The 16,845-nt window shown below is 39.0% G+C and overlaps 1 protein-coding gene across 1 annotated transcript in view; it reads left to right on the top strand.

Moving 5' to 3' along the window:
• The window catches only part of EGF (epidermal growth factor), a 52,503-nt gene that overhangs the window by 21,787 nt on the left and 13,871 nt on the right, over positions 1-16,845 (top strand). Inside the window, exons 9-20 of the mRNA XM_042812305.1 lie at positions 557-679; positions 1,850-1,975; positions 2,809-2,945; positions 4,093-4,241; positions 6,432-6,536; positions 8,142-8,365; positions 11,081-11,248; positions 12,055-12,204; positions 13,161-13,310; positions 13,633-13,749; positions 14,719-14,844; positions 16,383-16,502. Of these exons, the coding sequence (XP_042668239.1) occupies positions 557-679; positions 1,850-1,975; positions 2,809-2,945; positions 4,093-4,241; positions 6,432-6,536; positions 8,142-8,365; positions 11,081-11,248; positions 12,055-12,204; positions 13,161-13,310; positions 13,633-13,749; positions 14,719-14,844; positions 16,383-16,502 (1,695 nt within the window). The remainder of the gene's footprint in view (positions 1-556; positions 680-1,849; positions 1,976-2,808; positions 2,946-4,092; positions 4,242-6,431; positions 6,537-8,141; positions 8,366-11,080; positions 11,249-12,054; positions 12,205-13,160; positions 13,311-13,632; positions 13,750-14,718; positions 14,845-16,382; positions 16,503-16,845) is intronic.

A 16,845-nucleotide genomic window follows, 5' to 3' on the forward strand; every position in this document is an offset into this window, starting at 1 on the left:
AGGAGTATTTGCAACAGCTATGCCCCATTTAAGCTAGTGTATGCAGCTGGTTCAAAGAAGTAGCTGTGTGAAACCTGTGTTAGTTCCAGGGGGTGCTGCCTTGTGGTGCAGAAATGGGGCTGCAAAGAGATGCAGCACTGCAGAGCAGAGGTGGAAGGAGAGGATCCCATGGAACTGCATAAAAGAGTCATTGTTTTTTCCTAATTGTCTTCACGTTTTTCGCATTAAGTCTGACTTCCTTTTATATTGGAAACTTGATCCACATTAGATAAAGTGTAAAAGTGATCATTTTCTTATCTGTTTCTATTTTAATCTCATTCCTTCATAAAAATTTGTAAATTTTAGACTGATGAGTCTAATGGCTTCATGACTCAGTGATAAGTTTGGGTTTTCCTTTGCTGTAATTAGGAGAGTGTAAAAAAAAATTTGGATGGAGGAAAAAAACCAAACAACTGAATAACAGCTATGAAAATGTTAACACGCCTCTTGAAGAAGGTTTAATAAAAATTTATTCTATCATTTATGATTATCTTTTTTCCTCTTTAAATTACTGTAGAGCTAATTTCCTGTTTAAATAACGACACTGAATGCAGCCATGGTTGCCTTCAGACATCTAAAGGGCCTGTTTGCTTTTGTCCTGAAGGATCTGTACTCAAAGAGGATGGCAAAGCATGCACGGGTAAGTGTTTAATGTTTTCATAGTGGTAATGACTGCCAAACTCTGTTCTTGGCACAGAGAACCAGAAGTAAATGATGGCACCTCGCAGTCATTTTGCACAGCTGTAAATGATTGTTCAAGATAGGAGGCAGTGGAAAGTCTGGCTCTTTGAGCACTGAGATGTGCAATATTCATCTTCATTTTTAATAGATGCTTACGAGTAACAACATTCAATATTTACAGGCCAAATTCTGCTGTCACACGAAACAAGTCATCTCCCAGATATTGGTTGCAGGTGGCATCTACAGTTTATATTTGAGAGGAATCATACAAAATCAGCGATTGGTTGAAATCTGAAGATGACTTTATCAACATTGCACAACCTAGGTTCTGAGGCACTTTAACTTGCAGCAATTTCATCTAGTTAGCCACAAATGACATTTTTGCAGTTAGAGTATTCGGAGAAGTTCCACCTACTCATCTGTCATTCCATATTCTAGTGGCTCTCCAAATTCAGGCTGTACTTTTCATCTGTATTTTTGTAAGCCTAGGGATCAAGACAGCACAGTTAATGCCAATCTCATGCCTTGACAAATCCCCTTCCTCTTTTACAACTGCAACTTACTTTGCACTGTACCATATACATGTAGCAATGTTGCCTTTTTGCTGGGGGTGCTCCACTGAGTTGTACAGCCCAAAAAGAATGAATGGTTTCCTTTCGTTTTGCCTAAAATTTTGCCTTGTTCTATTAGGAAGTCACTGTGTTTCACCAGTTCATCATCCTAGATTAATTAACTTGGAGAATAGTGTTTATTAGCTGCTGCTCTGCATGGAGTGCCATCTCTGATAGAATTTGTTACTGTTTTATTTTGGATGAGATTTCCATGGTTGAAAAAGTTCTCAAAACCAATCAACACATGGAAGCCTGGTCATATATCCCAATCCCATGCACTCCCACCTTGTGTCCTGAATTTTCAGGAAAGGCTCAAGGGGAAGCTGAACTTAATTGTATTTCATTTCACTTGACTTCTGCTTCCAACATAAGGCTTTTCAGAATTCTGTCCATCACAGAGAGAGTTTATACTGTAGAAATCCTAATCAGAGTGACTTGCTCGCTTACTTATACTTACAATTTTGTTGTATTTTTTCCTTAGGATGGCAAAGTTAAAATTTTCCAATGCTCTGTTTAAGGTTGCACATCTCCAGATAATGGTGGCTGTAGCCAGATATGTTCTTCTTTAAGCCCATTCTCCTGGGAGTGTGCTTGCTTTCCTGGATATAAGCTTCAACGAGACAGAAAGCACTGCACTGCTATAGGTCAGTATCTTGATAAGCCTGCTTATTTCTGCCAATGAAAGCAAAAATGTTTCAGAGGCTTTTAAAGTGGGTAGCATAACTGGAGTACAATTTTGCACTAGTTCCATATTACTTTGAGCAACGCTTAGAAAAATAATTTGGTTACTGTCTATCTATGTACTGGTTCTAGCACAATTAATCCTAGCCTTGCTTTTAGCTCAGTAATGAGTGTGGTCACAACGTTCTCTCAGGAAATAGTTTTAGACTGCTGAATTAACTTAATAGATGCAAGAGGTTACCTCAGATGTGTGTGAGATTTAAATCCAGGCTCCAGAGGTGAGAGGCTAATAAAATAAAATACTACAAAATTCCTTCTGTCCTTCTCTGCTATGTGCTTAAGAGATTTACCTAGCAGTGGAAGTGGAACTATATCTTAATTTCTAAATGTTATATTCAGGTTTTTGCCTCTTCTTTTCTTGCTTCTTTGTTACTTATGCTTTCACACTTTCAGACCTTCCAGGGACAAAACTTTCATTGCTTGCTTAGGATTGGCCTCAGGTAATTAATATAGTTAAGTGAGAATGAAATAATTTGACCTGAAAAGATGTACATAGTTATACAGAATTGAAAAAAAAAAAACAAAGTATGAAAAGAAACAAATGAAGCAGTGCCCAGAATGTACTTCAGTAGTTAAGGTATTGGTGATTATATTATTAAAGTGCCAGAAAGAACACAGAGAAACAGAGCATATGCAGGAGTTGTTGTTCCCACCCACAACATCCTACGTAGTGATGTATTCTAGGGACCATTTTGTAGCTGGTAGAATTAACATATGTGCAATTCTTCTTCACTAGGCCCTCGGCCGTTTCTGTTGTTTGCAAACAGCCAAGATATCCGCCGGATCAGTTTTGATGGAACAGATTATGCAAGTTTACTTGAAAGGCAGATGGGAGTAGTCTTAGCACTGGATTCTGACCCAGTGGAAAATAAGGTAAGGTATTAAAAATGAGAGGATTTTGAAGTGTTGCAAGGACAAATGGATTGGGCTCTCGTGTGCCTTAACCTTTCTGCTGTCAGTGATCCAGATTACACGTTGCTCTGCGTGATGCTCTGTTGCCTGCCCAGGATTGCCACTGGCACAAGATGCCACACACAAGTTGAAGTTTCACCCTTTCCTTACTGCCTTGATATGTTTGTTGACACAGCTAATTCACAGGGAATTTGGTTTAGTGTATTTTTTTCAGAAGAGCTACATGTCGCAGTGCCTTCCAATCCGAGGAGTAATGGTAATTACTGAACAAAACTCATGAATGCTTGCTGGATTTTTTTCTTATTACAAGATATTCCTGTTGGAAAGATGAGTGTCCTCCTCATAGAGAGCAGTTTGTATGGGTGGGCACATCCCAGTGTCCTGCACTTTGCCTGCGGAGTTTAGAAGAGAAGTTCAGCTATACTTTGCTGAGTCTCCCATGGCAGATGGTCATTTTTGGGGGGATGGTGAGATTTATTTACACTCTTAGAGAGACACAGAAGGGTACTGGATGGTACAGTGAAAGCCAGTAAGGAGTTCAGTTATGTTGCTGGAAGCGTTTCAGGGACCAGATGGACAGAACTAAATAAATGGGAATGTAACCGGAGCCACATTACAGGGTGATCATTTCAGGTGCCACTGGAACATGGCTTCCTGCCATGAAACAGGGCCCTGTGTGGGAGCTCACAGTTCTTCTGCATTGTACCCAATGTAAATCACCTACTCTGATAGTATTAAGACCCCTTTTCCAAGTGAGCAGGTAGTGACAGGATAACATGCTTCCTTTTGCTTGCTCCTGCTTTTGCTTTCTTAGCTGTGCTGCATGTGCAGCAGTTGCTTGCTGCAACAACCCATAGGGTACTGAGGTGACTGTATGTAGGGCAGTTAGGATTTACTGCTAAGCACAAGCAGCCTGCAGCAGTCATCCCAGTTGAAGGACATGTGCCTTTCATTTGGTCAGGAATCACAGGTGGCCTGTGCAGATTTTTGAGAATAAGCATTCGGGGGATTTCTGAGATGAAAAAGTTCATTCAAAAGAGGAACTGAGGGAAATAAAGCAGAAAGTGCAGTGGTAACTAAATACGCCTCATGTGTTATTTCTTCACAGATTTACTTTGCCCACACCGCCTTGAAGTGGATAGAACGAGCTAATCTGGATGGCTCAAATCGTGAAAAAGTTATTCATGGAGCTATAGATATACCCGAAGGCCTTGCTGTGGACTGGATTAACCGTAAATTGTATTGGACAGACCGAGGGTACATGCTCCACAGTGCATTTATGTTGAAGCATGCCATAAGATATTTGGAATAAATGACTGGTGATACAGAAATAGCTGAGATATCACTCTAAATTCAGTAACGTTTCACATTCTGACTGGATAGCTGTAATCTTTGGTATATACAGTTGGAAGGATCTTTAAAACTATAGTGCGGGAGGTTCATGTTCAGTCTACTATTATATTTTTATCTTTGTCTGTCAAAGGAGCAAGGTTTTGGACTCAGTTGCAAAAAATCTAAAGCATGTACCACATATATACATTTATATGTGTGCGCACAAGTGAATATATGTATGCGTATACAGTCGAATATATATATATTCACAATGCATGTTTATAAATATATATGAGAGTATTACTGCACTGAGTACATCTCAGGATGGACTCAGTACTGCTGACAGCTAAACTTATGCCCCTTAAAGCTAATGGGCAATTACTTTAAAATAATTTTCTTTGTCAATTCTCTGTTATTAAAGGGAACTGACCACTGGCAATCAGTATGACTTCATTCTCAGCTAGTAATCAAAGTTACATGCGGAGAAAGAGAATTCATCTGTGGTAAAAAGGCGGTGTCAGAACAGAGCATGCAATGATGGCTTCTTAAAGAGCAGTCATGATACTCCAGCATAACCCACATTTTATTAGTCAAGAAAAGATCATTTTAAAAGTCCCAATCATGGTCACTGTCCCTGTTAGACACATTACTAGTCCACTTCCTTGATATTAGGTACAAACTTGTCTATGCAATCATACTTCCATATAAATATGACATAATTTCTTGTGAAATGGGAAACTGTGGTTCTCCATAAGACAAAATCCAAGGATGTAGCCATGAATTTGTATTTGCTACTTCTTCCTCACTTACTGGGTTTACCTGTTTCTATTCCACATATATAGATACATAGGTTGCTCTGAAAGTAATGGCTTGCATTTATTTCCGTGGAAACCACAACAGGTACAAAGAGTGCAATAACGCTACTTCATAGAGCAGATTCTCAGTTATCAGACCACTATTTTTCGACATAGTCACCACCATTAGCTACGCATTGTGGACAAGAGCCTGTATGGTATGACCATAAATATCTGCACCAGCAGATGTTTCACAAGTGCTACAAGAATGATTGCATCACTATTGAGAAAATGTTGCCTCTGCAGTCCATCTTTCACTGATCCACACAGAATGAAGTCAGAAGGTGTCAAATCTGGACTGTGTGGTGGGTGTGGCAAAGCATTTCTGCCAAAATGGACCGTGTGCTCCATGGTCTTCAAACTGCAATGAGTCCTGACATTATTGTATTGCAAGAGAAAGGTTGTCCTCTTCTGTGACACAGTTTTGCTTCATACACATTTTCATGTTAGACGCCATTTCGTCAGACTGCTCCTCTGCTGCCATCTGTCACGTGGCAACAACATGGAATGGGATGGTGGTGGGAACGTTCAGCCTTTACTGCCATACTGCCAACATCCTCCTCTGATATCATGGGCCAACATAATAAAATAGGAGACATTACTTTCAGAGCAGCCCTAGTGTATATGTTTCTCCTTCTATCCTTGTGTGATATTTCTTTATGGATTGAGGAAGGCATGGAAAGCGATAGGCTTGCTTTCATGTAGAGGCTGACGTTTGTTCAGCAAGATGTGGTTTCTAGCAATGAACATCTACAGTTCTATACTTCACTGCTCTAGATCATAGGAGTGATCAGAAGGACTTACTTCTGTCCTTATAAAATAGATAAAATGTGTAAGTTGACTGCAGTTTATGGATGGAAAATGCTACAGAATGTGCTATTTAAAAAAATCCTTTACACACTTGATAGTGTCATTCAATTAGGAGCTGTTTTTTATCCTGACTCCTTTTAAAGTTAAGATTAATCTGTTAGCAATCATAATTCCAACTCATCATTTTCCTGAAAAAGGAGAACTTCAAGTCATCTACACAGCTGCAGCTATTTTATCATCATGTCCTGGACCAGATAATGGAGCTGTAACGTGAATTACTTATAGATAAAAGAACTGGGTACCCCATAGCAGCAGGATTACTTATGTCTTTGCAAAGTGATTTCTTACAGTTTGTACTAAATTAAAGCAATGAAAAAACTTAGTACATTCTGCCTGAAAAGGCAATTAGAAAGATAGAAGGGAGGACCTAACAGTGTCTTATGTGTTGCAGGAAGGCATGCATTGAAAGAAGCAATTTGAATGGAATGCAAAGAAAAATGATCATCTGGGAGGATATCTCTCAGCCCCGAGGGATTGCCATTCACCCATTTGTGAGGTAAGGAGTGATAAACATGTTAACTGTGTAGCAGTTAGCAAGGCTTTTGAAAAATGAGCATGCCAGCCTTGCCCTTTTGGCAGACAACATCTACATTAAGCCTTACATTAGGACAGTAATTGCCTAGCAGAGTGATGTGAGCTGCAGTGATTTATGGCTGGATTTTTGTTGTGAGTTGCAGCATGTTAATTCCTCATTTAGATTAAAGAAATTATAACCAATAAAGATATTGTATGTGGCTGAAACTACAGAGAAGTACAAGCTACTAAAATCATCCTAACTGATAATTGTTTTGTTTTTCCATATGTATTGCTGTGGAGAAGGTGTAGGCACTTTTGACATATGTGGCTTACAAAGGATTTTTTTATGGCCATGTTTCAGTTTCCCCTGAAATCTACTGTTGTGGAGGTGTGTTGGTTTAAGTACACTTTGTACCTTCTTAGATAGTGCTGAGGTGATCACAGAAACCGCGAAATTTTAGAACTATTGATGAAATTCTGACAATTTTAATCAGCAATGAAGTCCCATGGATTTCAACCTGTATACCTATAGTAAGATGGTTTTAAAGGGATTCAGAATCCTGTTGAGTTTCTTTGTGCTAATATCCTGCTGTTTCTAAGTACTGATGCAGGAAACCAAATCAGGGAGGGTGTTTTGTTAGCTTTACTGAGGAAATCTTTCCATAGAGATGGAAGATGGTAGTGGCATTATGCACAAAGCAGGTCAGTTCAGGGAGATTGCTTATCTGAAGTATCAGTAGAGGCATAAAACTTGCACAGCTTGGAGCAATAGCTACCAGGGGAAAAGGAGAAGGAAACATCACTAAATCTTGCTTTGTTAGTGGTGAGAGGAGTGATAGTGTCCATAACTGTAAAGCCAGTGCTGAAGAGGAATCTGAGATAGAAGAAAGACTATCAAGAACACTGATCCCTGCATTGGCTACAATAAAACTACTTGTGTAAATAAATCAAAGTGAATCCAGGGGTATCTCTGTAAACCTGAAAAAGGTAGCTAATGCCTTGGGCTGAGTCCAAACTTTGAAAGTAATTTCTGGGTTTAGCAGTCTCTGTTTTGAGCTGTCTTGCACTGTTCCTTGAAAAAAAATCAGCCTTCACTGTGTAACACTCAGGACTCCTGAGGGAGACCCTGAGAATTACAAAGTTATTAAAAGATGAGGCAAGATCTGTCACTGTTTTGTTGTTTTAAGACAATTTGAGGACTCTAGCTTGCTCTCCATAGGTGGTGGGTAACTGCATGAGTGCGTTGTTACATCACTGTTTAGCCAACCAGCTGGGTAATGCATCAAGTCTTCTATTGCCTGACTTTGCTATGCTGCTATCAGCACTTGTGGAAAGTGCAAAAAGCAGATTGGAGGACTAGGCTGGATAGGAGCTGTTTTTGAAGGTTTTGTGCTGACAAACGTAGCAGGGATTCAGCATTAGTTCCAGTGTAATCAGCTGGAATCTTATGTCAAGGTATAAAAGATCAGCAGTCAATACATTTGTTTGAAGCAAGCACCTTTCCTTCTACTTCTTGAAAGAACTCCACAGAGTGAATAGCAATCACTTCCTTATTGACTCCCTGTTTGTGTTTTGTTTTCTAAAGGAGATTATTCTGGACCGAAATGGGCATCCGTCCCCAAATTGCCAGCTCTTCGTTAGAAGGCATAGATCGTCGGGTTATAGCCAGCATAGGTCTCGTGCATCCCAGTGGAATAACTCTTGACTACTTATCCAACAAGTTGTACTGGTGTGATGCTAAGCAGTCAGTGGTTGAGAGTGCAAATCTGGATGGTTCGGGTCGTCGAATTCTTGCACAGAACGATGTAGGTGAGGCTTTGGGGTTGATAATTACCTACTGCTTCTTGTCAGCGTGCATGTATATGTGCCTATGTGACTATGTATTGGAGATCTTGGTTGCTGGCTGTACTGTGTATCCCTTGCAACTCTGTATTGAACTTAATGGCATTACTTAATTCTCTGATCTGTTGACCGAATGACATTAATTGATCTGTTTTAACAAAAGAACACCTTTCTGACAATCTCTGCTTTTCCACATCAGCCATTTTGCGTTACATAGAGACCTTTTCTGCCTTCCCCACAAAAATGAAAAGAAGGGAAAAGTTAACTGTGTTTGGCTTCTTCCATGCATGGCTGCTTAGTTTAAATCAAGTCTTGCTGTATTTATTGTGCCAGTGAGTTAATATTGTCATAAGCCAGAAGGCAATCTTGGCCATTAAGGTCCTTGAGTAAAGAACCTGCATCTGCAGTGTTGAACACTGGAAGAATTCTAAACACACAGAAGGCGTTGAATGGAAGAATGATTTGTGCTGTATGCTGGTAGATGTTATTGCTGAGTTGCTATTGTTTGACATGTAATTGATTTTTTTTCTGGAGCAAGAAAAAAAAGTATTAGCAATGAGGAACTGATGTACCACATTTAAAGTAAACCATGTGCTTGAAAATCTCATACATGGCAAATTAATTTCTGGAGAGGACAATTCCCTTTTGTGCTTGAAAACTCTCTGGGGACCAGATTTTTTTTTTTTTTTTTGTAGTTTTACATACAAAACATGGACAGAATGAGGAATCTGTTCAGCAGCATGATTGGTGCGTTGAATTACTGCTGTTCTGGGCTCTGCTCTGTGAAGGCTTGTGTTCATTCTCAACCCAGCTGCCCTCCAACTTGTTTGGAGGTGGCAGGGTGAGATCTAGAAGGAAGCATTGTTCTGCTTGTCTGTAGGATATTAGAAACCCTGGGCAGAGTGACCTTGCCAACATCTCTTGCCCTGCTGTATATTCTGCTGTACACTCCTCCTTGCAGCTGACTTGAGAAGAAAGGCCTTAAAATCTATTGATTGTCTCACTTTCTTTTTCTGCAAGGAACAGGGCAATGTGTCTTTTGGCTGTATATCAGAAATAAGTTTTTTACAGTATGTGTAGTGAGGCACAGGTTGCCCAAAGAGGTGGTTGTGCCCCATCCCTGGAGACATCCCTGGTCAGGCTAAAGGGGCTCTGAGCACCTGATGGAGCTGCAGGTGTCCCTGTTCAGGGGAGTTGGACTAGGTGACTGTTTAGGGGTCCCTTCCAACTCAAATGAACCTATGATTCTGTAATACTAGTGTAATACAGTGCTGCAGTAGAAATTTTTATTACAGCAGCTCCCTCTAGTGCCTCTGTACTGAGAATTCATTTAGTCTAGTTGCATGTGAAATAGGTAAGATTAGTTCTGCTCTTCTCCTAGCCCTATTTTCACCTTTAAGTAAAACAGCTTGTAAGCACTTGCCCAAGGTAGTAAATGTCATGACCATTCTTTTTCCTTATACTGTGGTTTGATTTTTGGAAAGGCTTCTGCTTACATGTAACTATTAACTTTCTTTCTTCTTCCTAGTATCTCCATTAATGATGTTGTGTCTCTATGTTTAATCCGTAGTATCTTTACCAATGAAGAGATTAAGAAATTTCTGATCAAAAGGAGTGTTGTTGATGGTGTAGGCTATATATCTTTAAAATGTGAATAAATGTTGAAATAGAAACAACGTGTAAATTTTGTGCTAGTTGCCCAAATTTCATGGAAAGAAGAGCTAAGAACAACATCCAGTGATTTTTACAACTCAGTGGGGATGGGGAAGTGCTAGGAGAATAAAAATATACTCTATAATTTAACATTTAAAAACAATTATGAAATATCTTAGAAATTTTCTTACGTAGTATTTTTTCCAGTTTATTTGGGGTGTGTATTTAAGATATATCAACATATACTACTTCTCCAAGGATCTAATTTATCTAATTTACTTGTTTTGTTTGGCTCTGATTTTTGCTAAAACCACTACTTGTAGGGTTCTGACATTTGTTATTGAAGCTAAACATTATCTAATTGAGGCTTACATCCAAAATAATAACACAGAGCATAACATCTTATGTCTAAAAGATACACCTCTCAGTGAGGCTCAGACAGTATTCAGAATGTGGGTGAGGACCAGGAGGAAACAAATCTGATTCAGAAAGGAAGAACACCCCTCTGAGACCAGTTAGACATCCATGAAAGGTCACGATGTGTTCTTACCTTCCACTGCAAAAATTTGTTCATGGATTATACTGAAATCAGGAGATTTCTAAATGAGTAGAAAGACTAATGGCAGTTTTCTACCACAACAGAGATACTGAAAACAGAATAGTTTTGTAAGGTTTTTATGTCTACCCTTATATGTGAAAGTATCCTTAGGACTCTGAATTGCTGAATTCCTCTTGGGAAGTCAAACTAGGGATCTGAAGTCTTCTGGTGCAGATAGTGTTGTGCTACCAAGGGAAAATTTATGTACTGAGCTGAGTTGGGATTTCTCTTACTTGCTGTTATTCTGCTGAGAATATGAGTAACAAGTGCCTATGGTCCATCATTCATGGATACTTGGCTCTCCTCATGAGAACGTCGAATAGAGAAGTCATTACGAAGAAGTAGACTATTATGCAGATACAGATCTTGTATACTTGGTTTCTTGTGTATATTCTACAGATGTGGAAATGAGGAATCTTGTTTCTTTCTAGGCCACCCCTTTGCCGTAGCGGTGTTTGAGGATCACCTTTGGTTTTCAGACTGGGCTAGGCCATCACTAATGAGGGTCGACAAGAAGACCGGGCAAAACAGGGTACGTCTTCGAGGCAGCATGCTGAGACCCTCATCAATGGTTGTAGTTCATCCCTTGGCGAAACCAGGTATACTGCAAAAATTGAGCAGTCATTCCCTTCCAGCCTCCTCTTGATGTTCACTGATGTCGATATAATAGCTGTTCTCATGTCCTTGGGGAGAGGATTATCTTCTCAGAGACAGGTCCTTTAAAGGCCTTTCGCAGTTCAACTGGCATTCATTGAAAGCATCATCTGGGCATGTGTCCAGGAATACTAACGAATTTTTTATATTTATGATCATGCCCAAGAATATATGCTCATCAACTACCACAAAGCTGCCACAGACTTGTAATTCCTATTTATTTTAGTTTACTAGCTCCCTACTCACAAAAAGTAATGAATTGTAACGTGGAGAAAGGTTTTGTAATTTATATTAGTTTTTTGATCAAATAATTTGATTTTCTGTTCAGAACAATCTCCCTGTAAGCAGACAAAAATGTCATGTAATTCAGTAGACCATGACTGAGAGAAGATAATCACAGGTTCCTCATGCCCTTGTAATGTTTTTTCGGGTGATGTTAGGACTCTAAAAATTAAAGAAGAGATGATAAGAAAATAATAATACAATAATAAAAGGTCACACATTGGTTAAAAAGAGAATATGTAGATCTGCTTTCCTGCCAGTGGCTCGGTGATAATGTTTATGCTTTAATATATACATCAACTTTTACCTAAAAAAAAAAAAAAAACCAAAAAAAAGCCAAACAACACCCATTAGAAACCTACTAGCTTTTCTGTCCTTACTGTGTTTCCTACTGCTCTAATTCTGCACGGCTAAGAGGAGATGTTCACTGAAGAAACAGCTTGTTAAGTTGCCTGGTTTTCTTCATTAGGGGCAAATCCTTGCCTTCATATGAATGGAGGCTGTGATCAGATCTGTGAAAACAATTTTGGAGTTACCCATTGTACGTGCCACCCAGGATTTGGGAAAACTCAAGATGGAAAAACCTGTCAGCCTCTGAATGCTTCTAATGTGACATCAGGTACAATCCTCTAATTCAAGAAAAAGACCCGCTTAAAGAATCTGGCAAATAACATTGAAAAACGTTCACCTTCCATTACATAATGAATGACAGCTTCTCTGAAGAATGAAAATGCACATTTTCCACTGTATGTAATATAGTTTCACGCTGCTTCTCACTTTTTCTCTCTTTTTTTTTTTTTTTTTTTTTTTTTTTTTTTGTCCCAAGGAGGCTGAATTATTCAGATTTTGTAATTTTTCATGCATGGATTTATGTTACTTCCATATCTTTTATTAGAATGTTGTGATTAGAACTGTCAAGAAACTTCACAAGGTCCACTAGTAAAACTGGCAGCCAATTGAAATGATGTGGCTCAGGTGAACAGCTTGAATGTAGATACTGCGGAAAGATTAGAACATTTACACAGTACCAAAGCTTACATGAGAATGGAAACTTCTTTACTGTATCTGTTGAGAGAACTCTGCTTTCCAGCCCTATCCTTGTACTTTGTTTTGAACTGAGACACTCTGGGTTCACAGTTGGCAGCTTTGCCCCTGCTCTCCACAGATTTGTTGTCTCCTATCTGAACATGCAACTCCTTCATAGGGACTGATGCATCTAAGATACTTTTCCATGAATTCTGCATGCAAGAAACAAATAGAACAAATTTCATTTAAGAAGCACTGGAATGTTGTCCTAGGACAATAAGGTGCAGTGTGACCACTGCAATTTTGATATTATCTGTGAAAGAGATGTCTGTAGTGCTGACACAGTTGGATTCCTTGTTCTTTGTATTTGAAAAGAACACTAATAAGAGTTTTCAGTAATAATTTGAAGCCAGAAACAGGATAGTCTGTGTAGGAAATGATTTTTATTAAAAAATGAAAATGTGATGACTGGAAAATAGAGCAGTGATAGAAAATCAGTTAGTTCAGTAAATACAAATAGTCTGTGTCACCTTTTTCTTTTCTTTTCAGAAACTGTCTCTGTGCAGAAGGAGGCAGGTCCAATGCCAACACTAAAGACCCCCCTCCAGAGCACACAGAGCAATGCAATATTTAAGGGTACAGAAAATGGAGAAAAGAAGAAAGTTGAAGTTGTTTTGATGGCTGAAATCATGATATCAGGTAGAGTCTGAAAACTGTTATCCTTCAACAACAAATAATGTCCTAAAGGAAAAAAGACTGAAGCCAAGACTGATGGTGTTCTTAACACTCTTATGACAAGACTGGTCTATGCAATTATGCCATGTAAAACTGCTTTTTTATTTGTCTTTGTGGTGCTTTGATATGTCAACAAAACTTGATAATATTGTCCAGGCCTAAATAAAGCTCAGTGGCAATCACTGTGCTTCAAACTAGGACGCTATGTTTTGTTTTTCTAATTGATTTTATTCTGCTGTAATTCCTTCTTTGATCCATACAAATAAATGTATATTTTGTGCTATAGATGAAGATGACTGCGCTGCACTAGAATGTGATGCCAATGCACAGTGTGTTTTGCTGGAAGATGGTGCTGTGTGCCAGTGTTTGAAAGGATTTACCAAGAAGGGCAAATCATGCTATGGTAATGAAAAACTCCACCTTCAGGAAAAACCTAGATGTGTGTAAAGGAAGAAAAACAATTTTTTCTCCCATTGGCAGCTCTGCTGTGTGAATCATTACAGAAAGGTCAATGAGATCACTTGTTTTGAAATGGTTGATGAGCAGAGAGCATGTGAGATGAAATGGCTGATTATCACAGCTTATTTCCCCTGAATATGAGCGTTAATCCTATTAATATTAACGAGCAATAATGGAGATAATAGGAATAAAAAACTGGAGTATTTATTTGTAAAAATTGTCCAATTATAAAAACTCAGTCCATAGATATGAGAGTTGATGTATAATTTAGAAGTACATGCTAAGAGATCTCTTAAAAGTTAGTATTCCTGATACAGTATTTATATGAAAGGACTGTTTCTGTTTTTGTCTAGCTCTAGAGAGAGGTTAATAATCAGACAAATTCCTGATTAAAGATCACTCTCTTCAAAATAAATTTTTGGACTTGCATTCCGAAAGGCATCAGAAACAGAACAAGTTACCTCTTTTTGTTCAAGCACTGAGACTCCCAGGAGTTTATGTTTATACAGAAAGGGGGGGAAAAAAAAAAGGAAAGAAGGGAGGTGGTTTGGGTGTAAATTCTATTTTCAATGACCTATGGTACAAATTTTTTACACTCTTTCTCCTTCAGCACCAAATTTGTCTCTGAGTAGAGGTTGAGACGATAAGGATGTAAGAATGATTTTGAATGGGATAATTCCATCCAAATAGGATTATTTTTGAAGCAAATGTTTTTTTGTGGAACATCTGGGTCTGCAGCTGAAAGCAGCTGTTTGATTTTTCAGGCTCTTTAGAGCATCCTTGGAAAATTTCATACCAAAGAAAGAACTCTAAGTCCCTCTCTTTACTTCGTGTGTACAAATGACGGGTAACAGCATCATCTGAGAGATGGTTTCATGACCCACATGTCCCTTCTCCCTGTTTCATCTCACAGATGTCGATGAGTGTGCTGCAAATATGGATCACTGCAATCGAATCCTGTCAGGCTGTATCAACACAGAAGGGGGCTATGTCTGCAAATGCTTGGAGGGCTACATGGGAGATGGGCTCCATTGTGAAGGTATGGGAGTGCACGAGGACTGTGCTGCTTCTGGAGATTGGAGAGGGAAGAATGAGCAAGAGAAGCTTGTAGTAATTTGGGCTAGCTCTGCATCAAGCTGTGGAGCTGTCTTGTGACCATGTTGATTGGTTCTGGTTCTTTTTGAAGAATCTGATAAGGATGTGGATCCTAGCAGTGGCTCCCCAAGATAGTCGACGTTAATCATTTCTTGCTTTGTGATTCTTTCCTTCCTGTCTGAATTGTGGCAGCCTCAACAGCTGATTATTATGCAAAGCCTGTAGTTTTCAGTATATAGTTCAGTTCCTCTCTGTTTGCACTCTTTTTAGTAGCTACAGCAGGAGAGAAAGGATGAGTGAATTGGAGGAGAAAAATGGAGGAGAACAAGTAGAGCTTTATTGGAAATCATTGTCATGAATACAAACAAAGCAGGTATTGAGTGTGTCATAATACTCATCAAATAATGTAACAGTTGGCTTGATAGGTATGAAGTTCAAGGTATTGACACTTAGAATCTGAATACGTTTAGAGTCTTGTTAATAATCAGACTCACTGATTCTCTCATTCATCTCTAATGCCAGGTCTTCAGTTCATTACCTACATTTCTTAATTTTTTTTAATTTTACATCAAATATGAAGAAACAGGAAACTGTCTCTCCCTTCCAGTATTTGAATAGTACAGTTTAGTACTATCTGTACTAGTACAATAGTACTCTCACAGCTTTGTGAGAGTCTTAACTTCTCTTCTATCCTTTTCTTCTTCCTTTCTCCTTTATAGCCTAATTCAAAGCCCATTAATTTTGACTCAAATCTTACATAGCTCTCCAACACAGGTAAGGGCCACTGAAAAGTTAGGATATTATTATCAGCAGGATGTAGAGATGTCAAAGATAGGAGGTTGGAAAAATCTTTCTGTCCCAAAAGTCAGAAACATGTTTTTGAGAATATTTGGAAGTGCAGTCAGATGTGACAACCTCCTCTGGCTGTCCCTCACCACCCACCAGGCACATCTGCATGCAGCTGTGGGTATTCTGTGACTTAGGTGCTCAGCTAAATCACTGTGTTATATGTCATTGTTATTAAAAATAGTCAGTTATCTTCAAGTTAACTTCACACTGTGGCCAGATGCGTTTCCATAACATTTTATAAATGTTGAGATTTTGTCTTGATGTGAATAAGACTGAAACAACTTACATTTATTGAGTTGAAATGTACTCTAAAAAGCAAAAACTGATGGCTAAGTAATTTTGCACTTTGGTTTTAGATGCCTAGTTGTATGCACAGTGCCTAGAAACCTATAAATACATCCAGAGATGGTACAAGGTGAACTCATCTTGTGTTTCATCATGTTTCTTGGAATACGAATGTACTGCAACAGAGCTGGTTGCTCTTCTACCCCAATTTCTACCAAGGAAAGTGCATGGAGGGAAGGCCCCTGGCATTTTTTCTCCACTGCCAGGAGACTGTGGTGCTGCTGCCGCCCCTTTAACTGATGCTCTGGGGCATTTCATTCTTCTAACTGCAGACTGTTTGGCTGATAGATATTGATGAGTGCAAGATGGGGACCCACACCTGTGGAGAGAACAGAACCTGCACAAATACAGAAGGAAACTTTACTTGCTCCTGTCCTGATGATGCTTCTGGAACTGCCATGGGTTGTGGTGAGTATTTGGAGTGAGAATTAAAATGAAATGGTCCTAACTAGGATCTGTGGTCTCAGCCAGATTGTTTACTGGGAAATTAAGGAACAACCATGTAGTGGCATACTGGGCAGCTTGTGAAACCATTAGCATTGCTTTAGGAGAGTGGGTCTGAGTTTAGCTTGGAAATATCTACATTAATATTTGGTGCTAAATTATGCTGCCTAAATGAAATGACACATCTGTCTAAAGGCCTTTGAAATCAAGAGCAGAAGTAAATGCTCCTCAGAGATTATGTTTTTGGAGTTGATTTTGGGCTGTGCTGTTCTTCAAACTGCACGTTCTTTATCTCTGCAGGACTCCA

Source organism: Centrocercus urophasianus, unplaced genomic scaffold (genome assembly GCF_019232065.1).
Source record: "Centrocercus urophasianus isolate 14NV4802_14NV808 unplaced genomic scaffold, USGS_Curo_1.0 seq_13, whole genome shotgun sequence".
Lineage (NCBI taxonomy): Eukaryota > Metazoa > Chordata > Aves > Galliformes > Phasianidae > Centrocercus > Centrocercus urophasianus.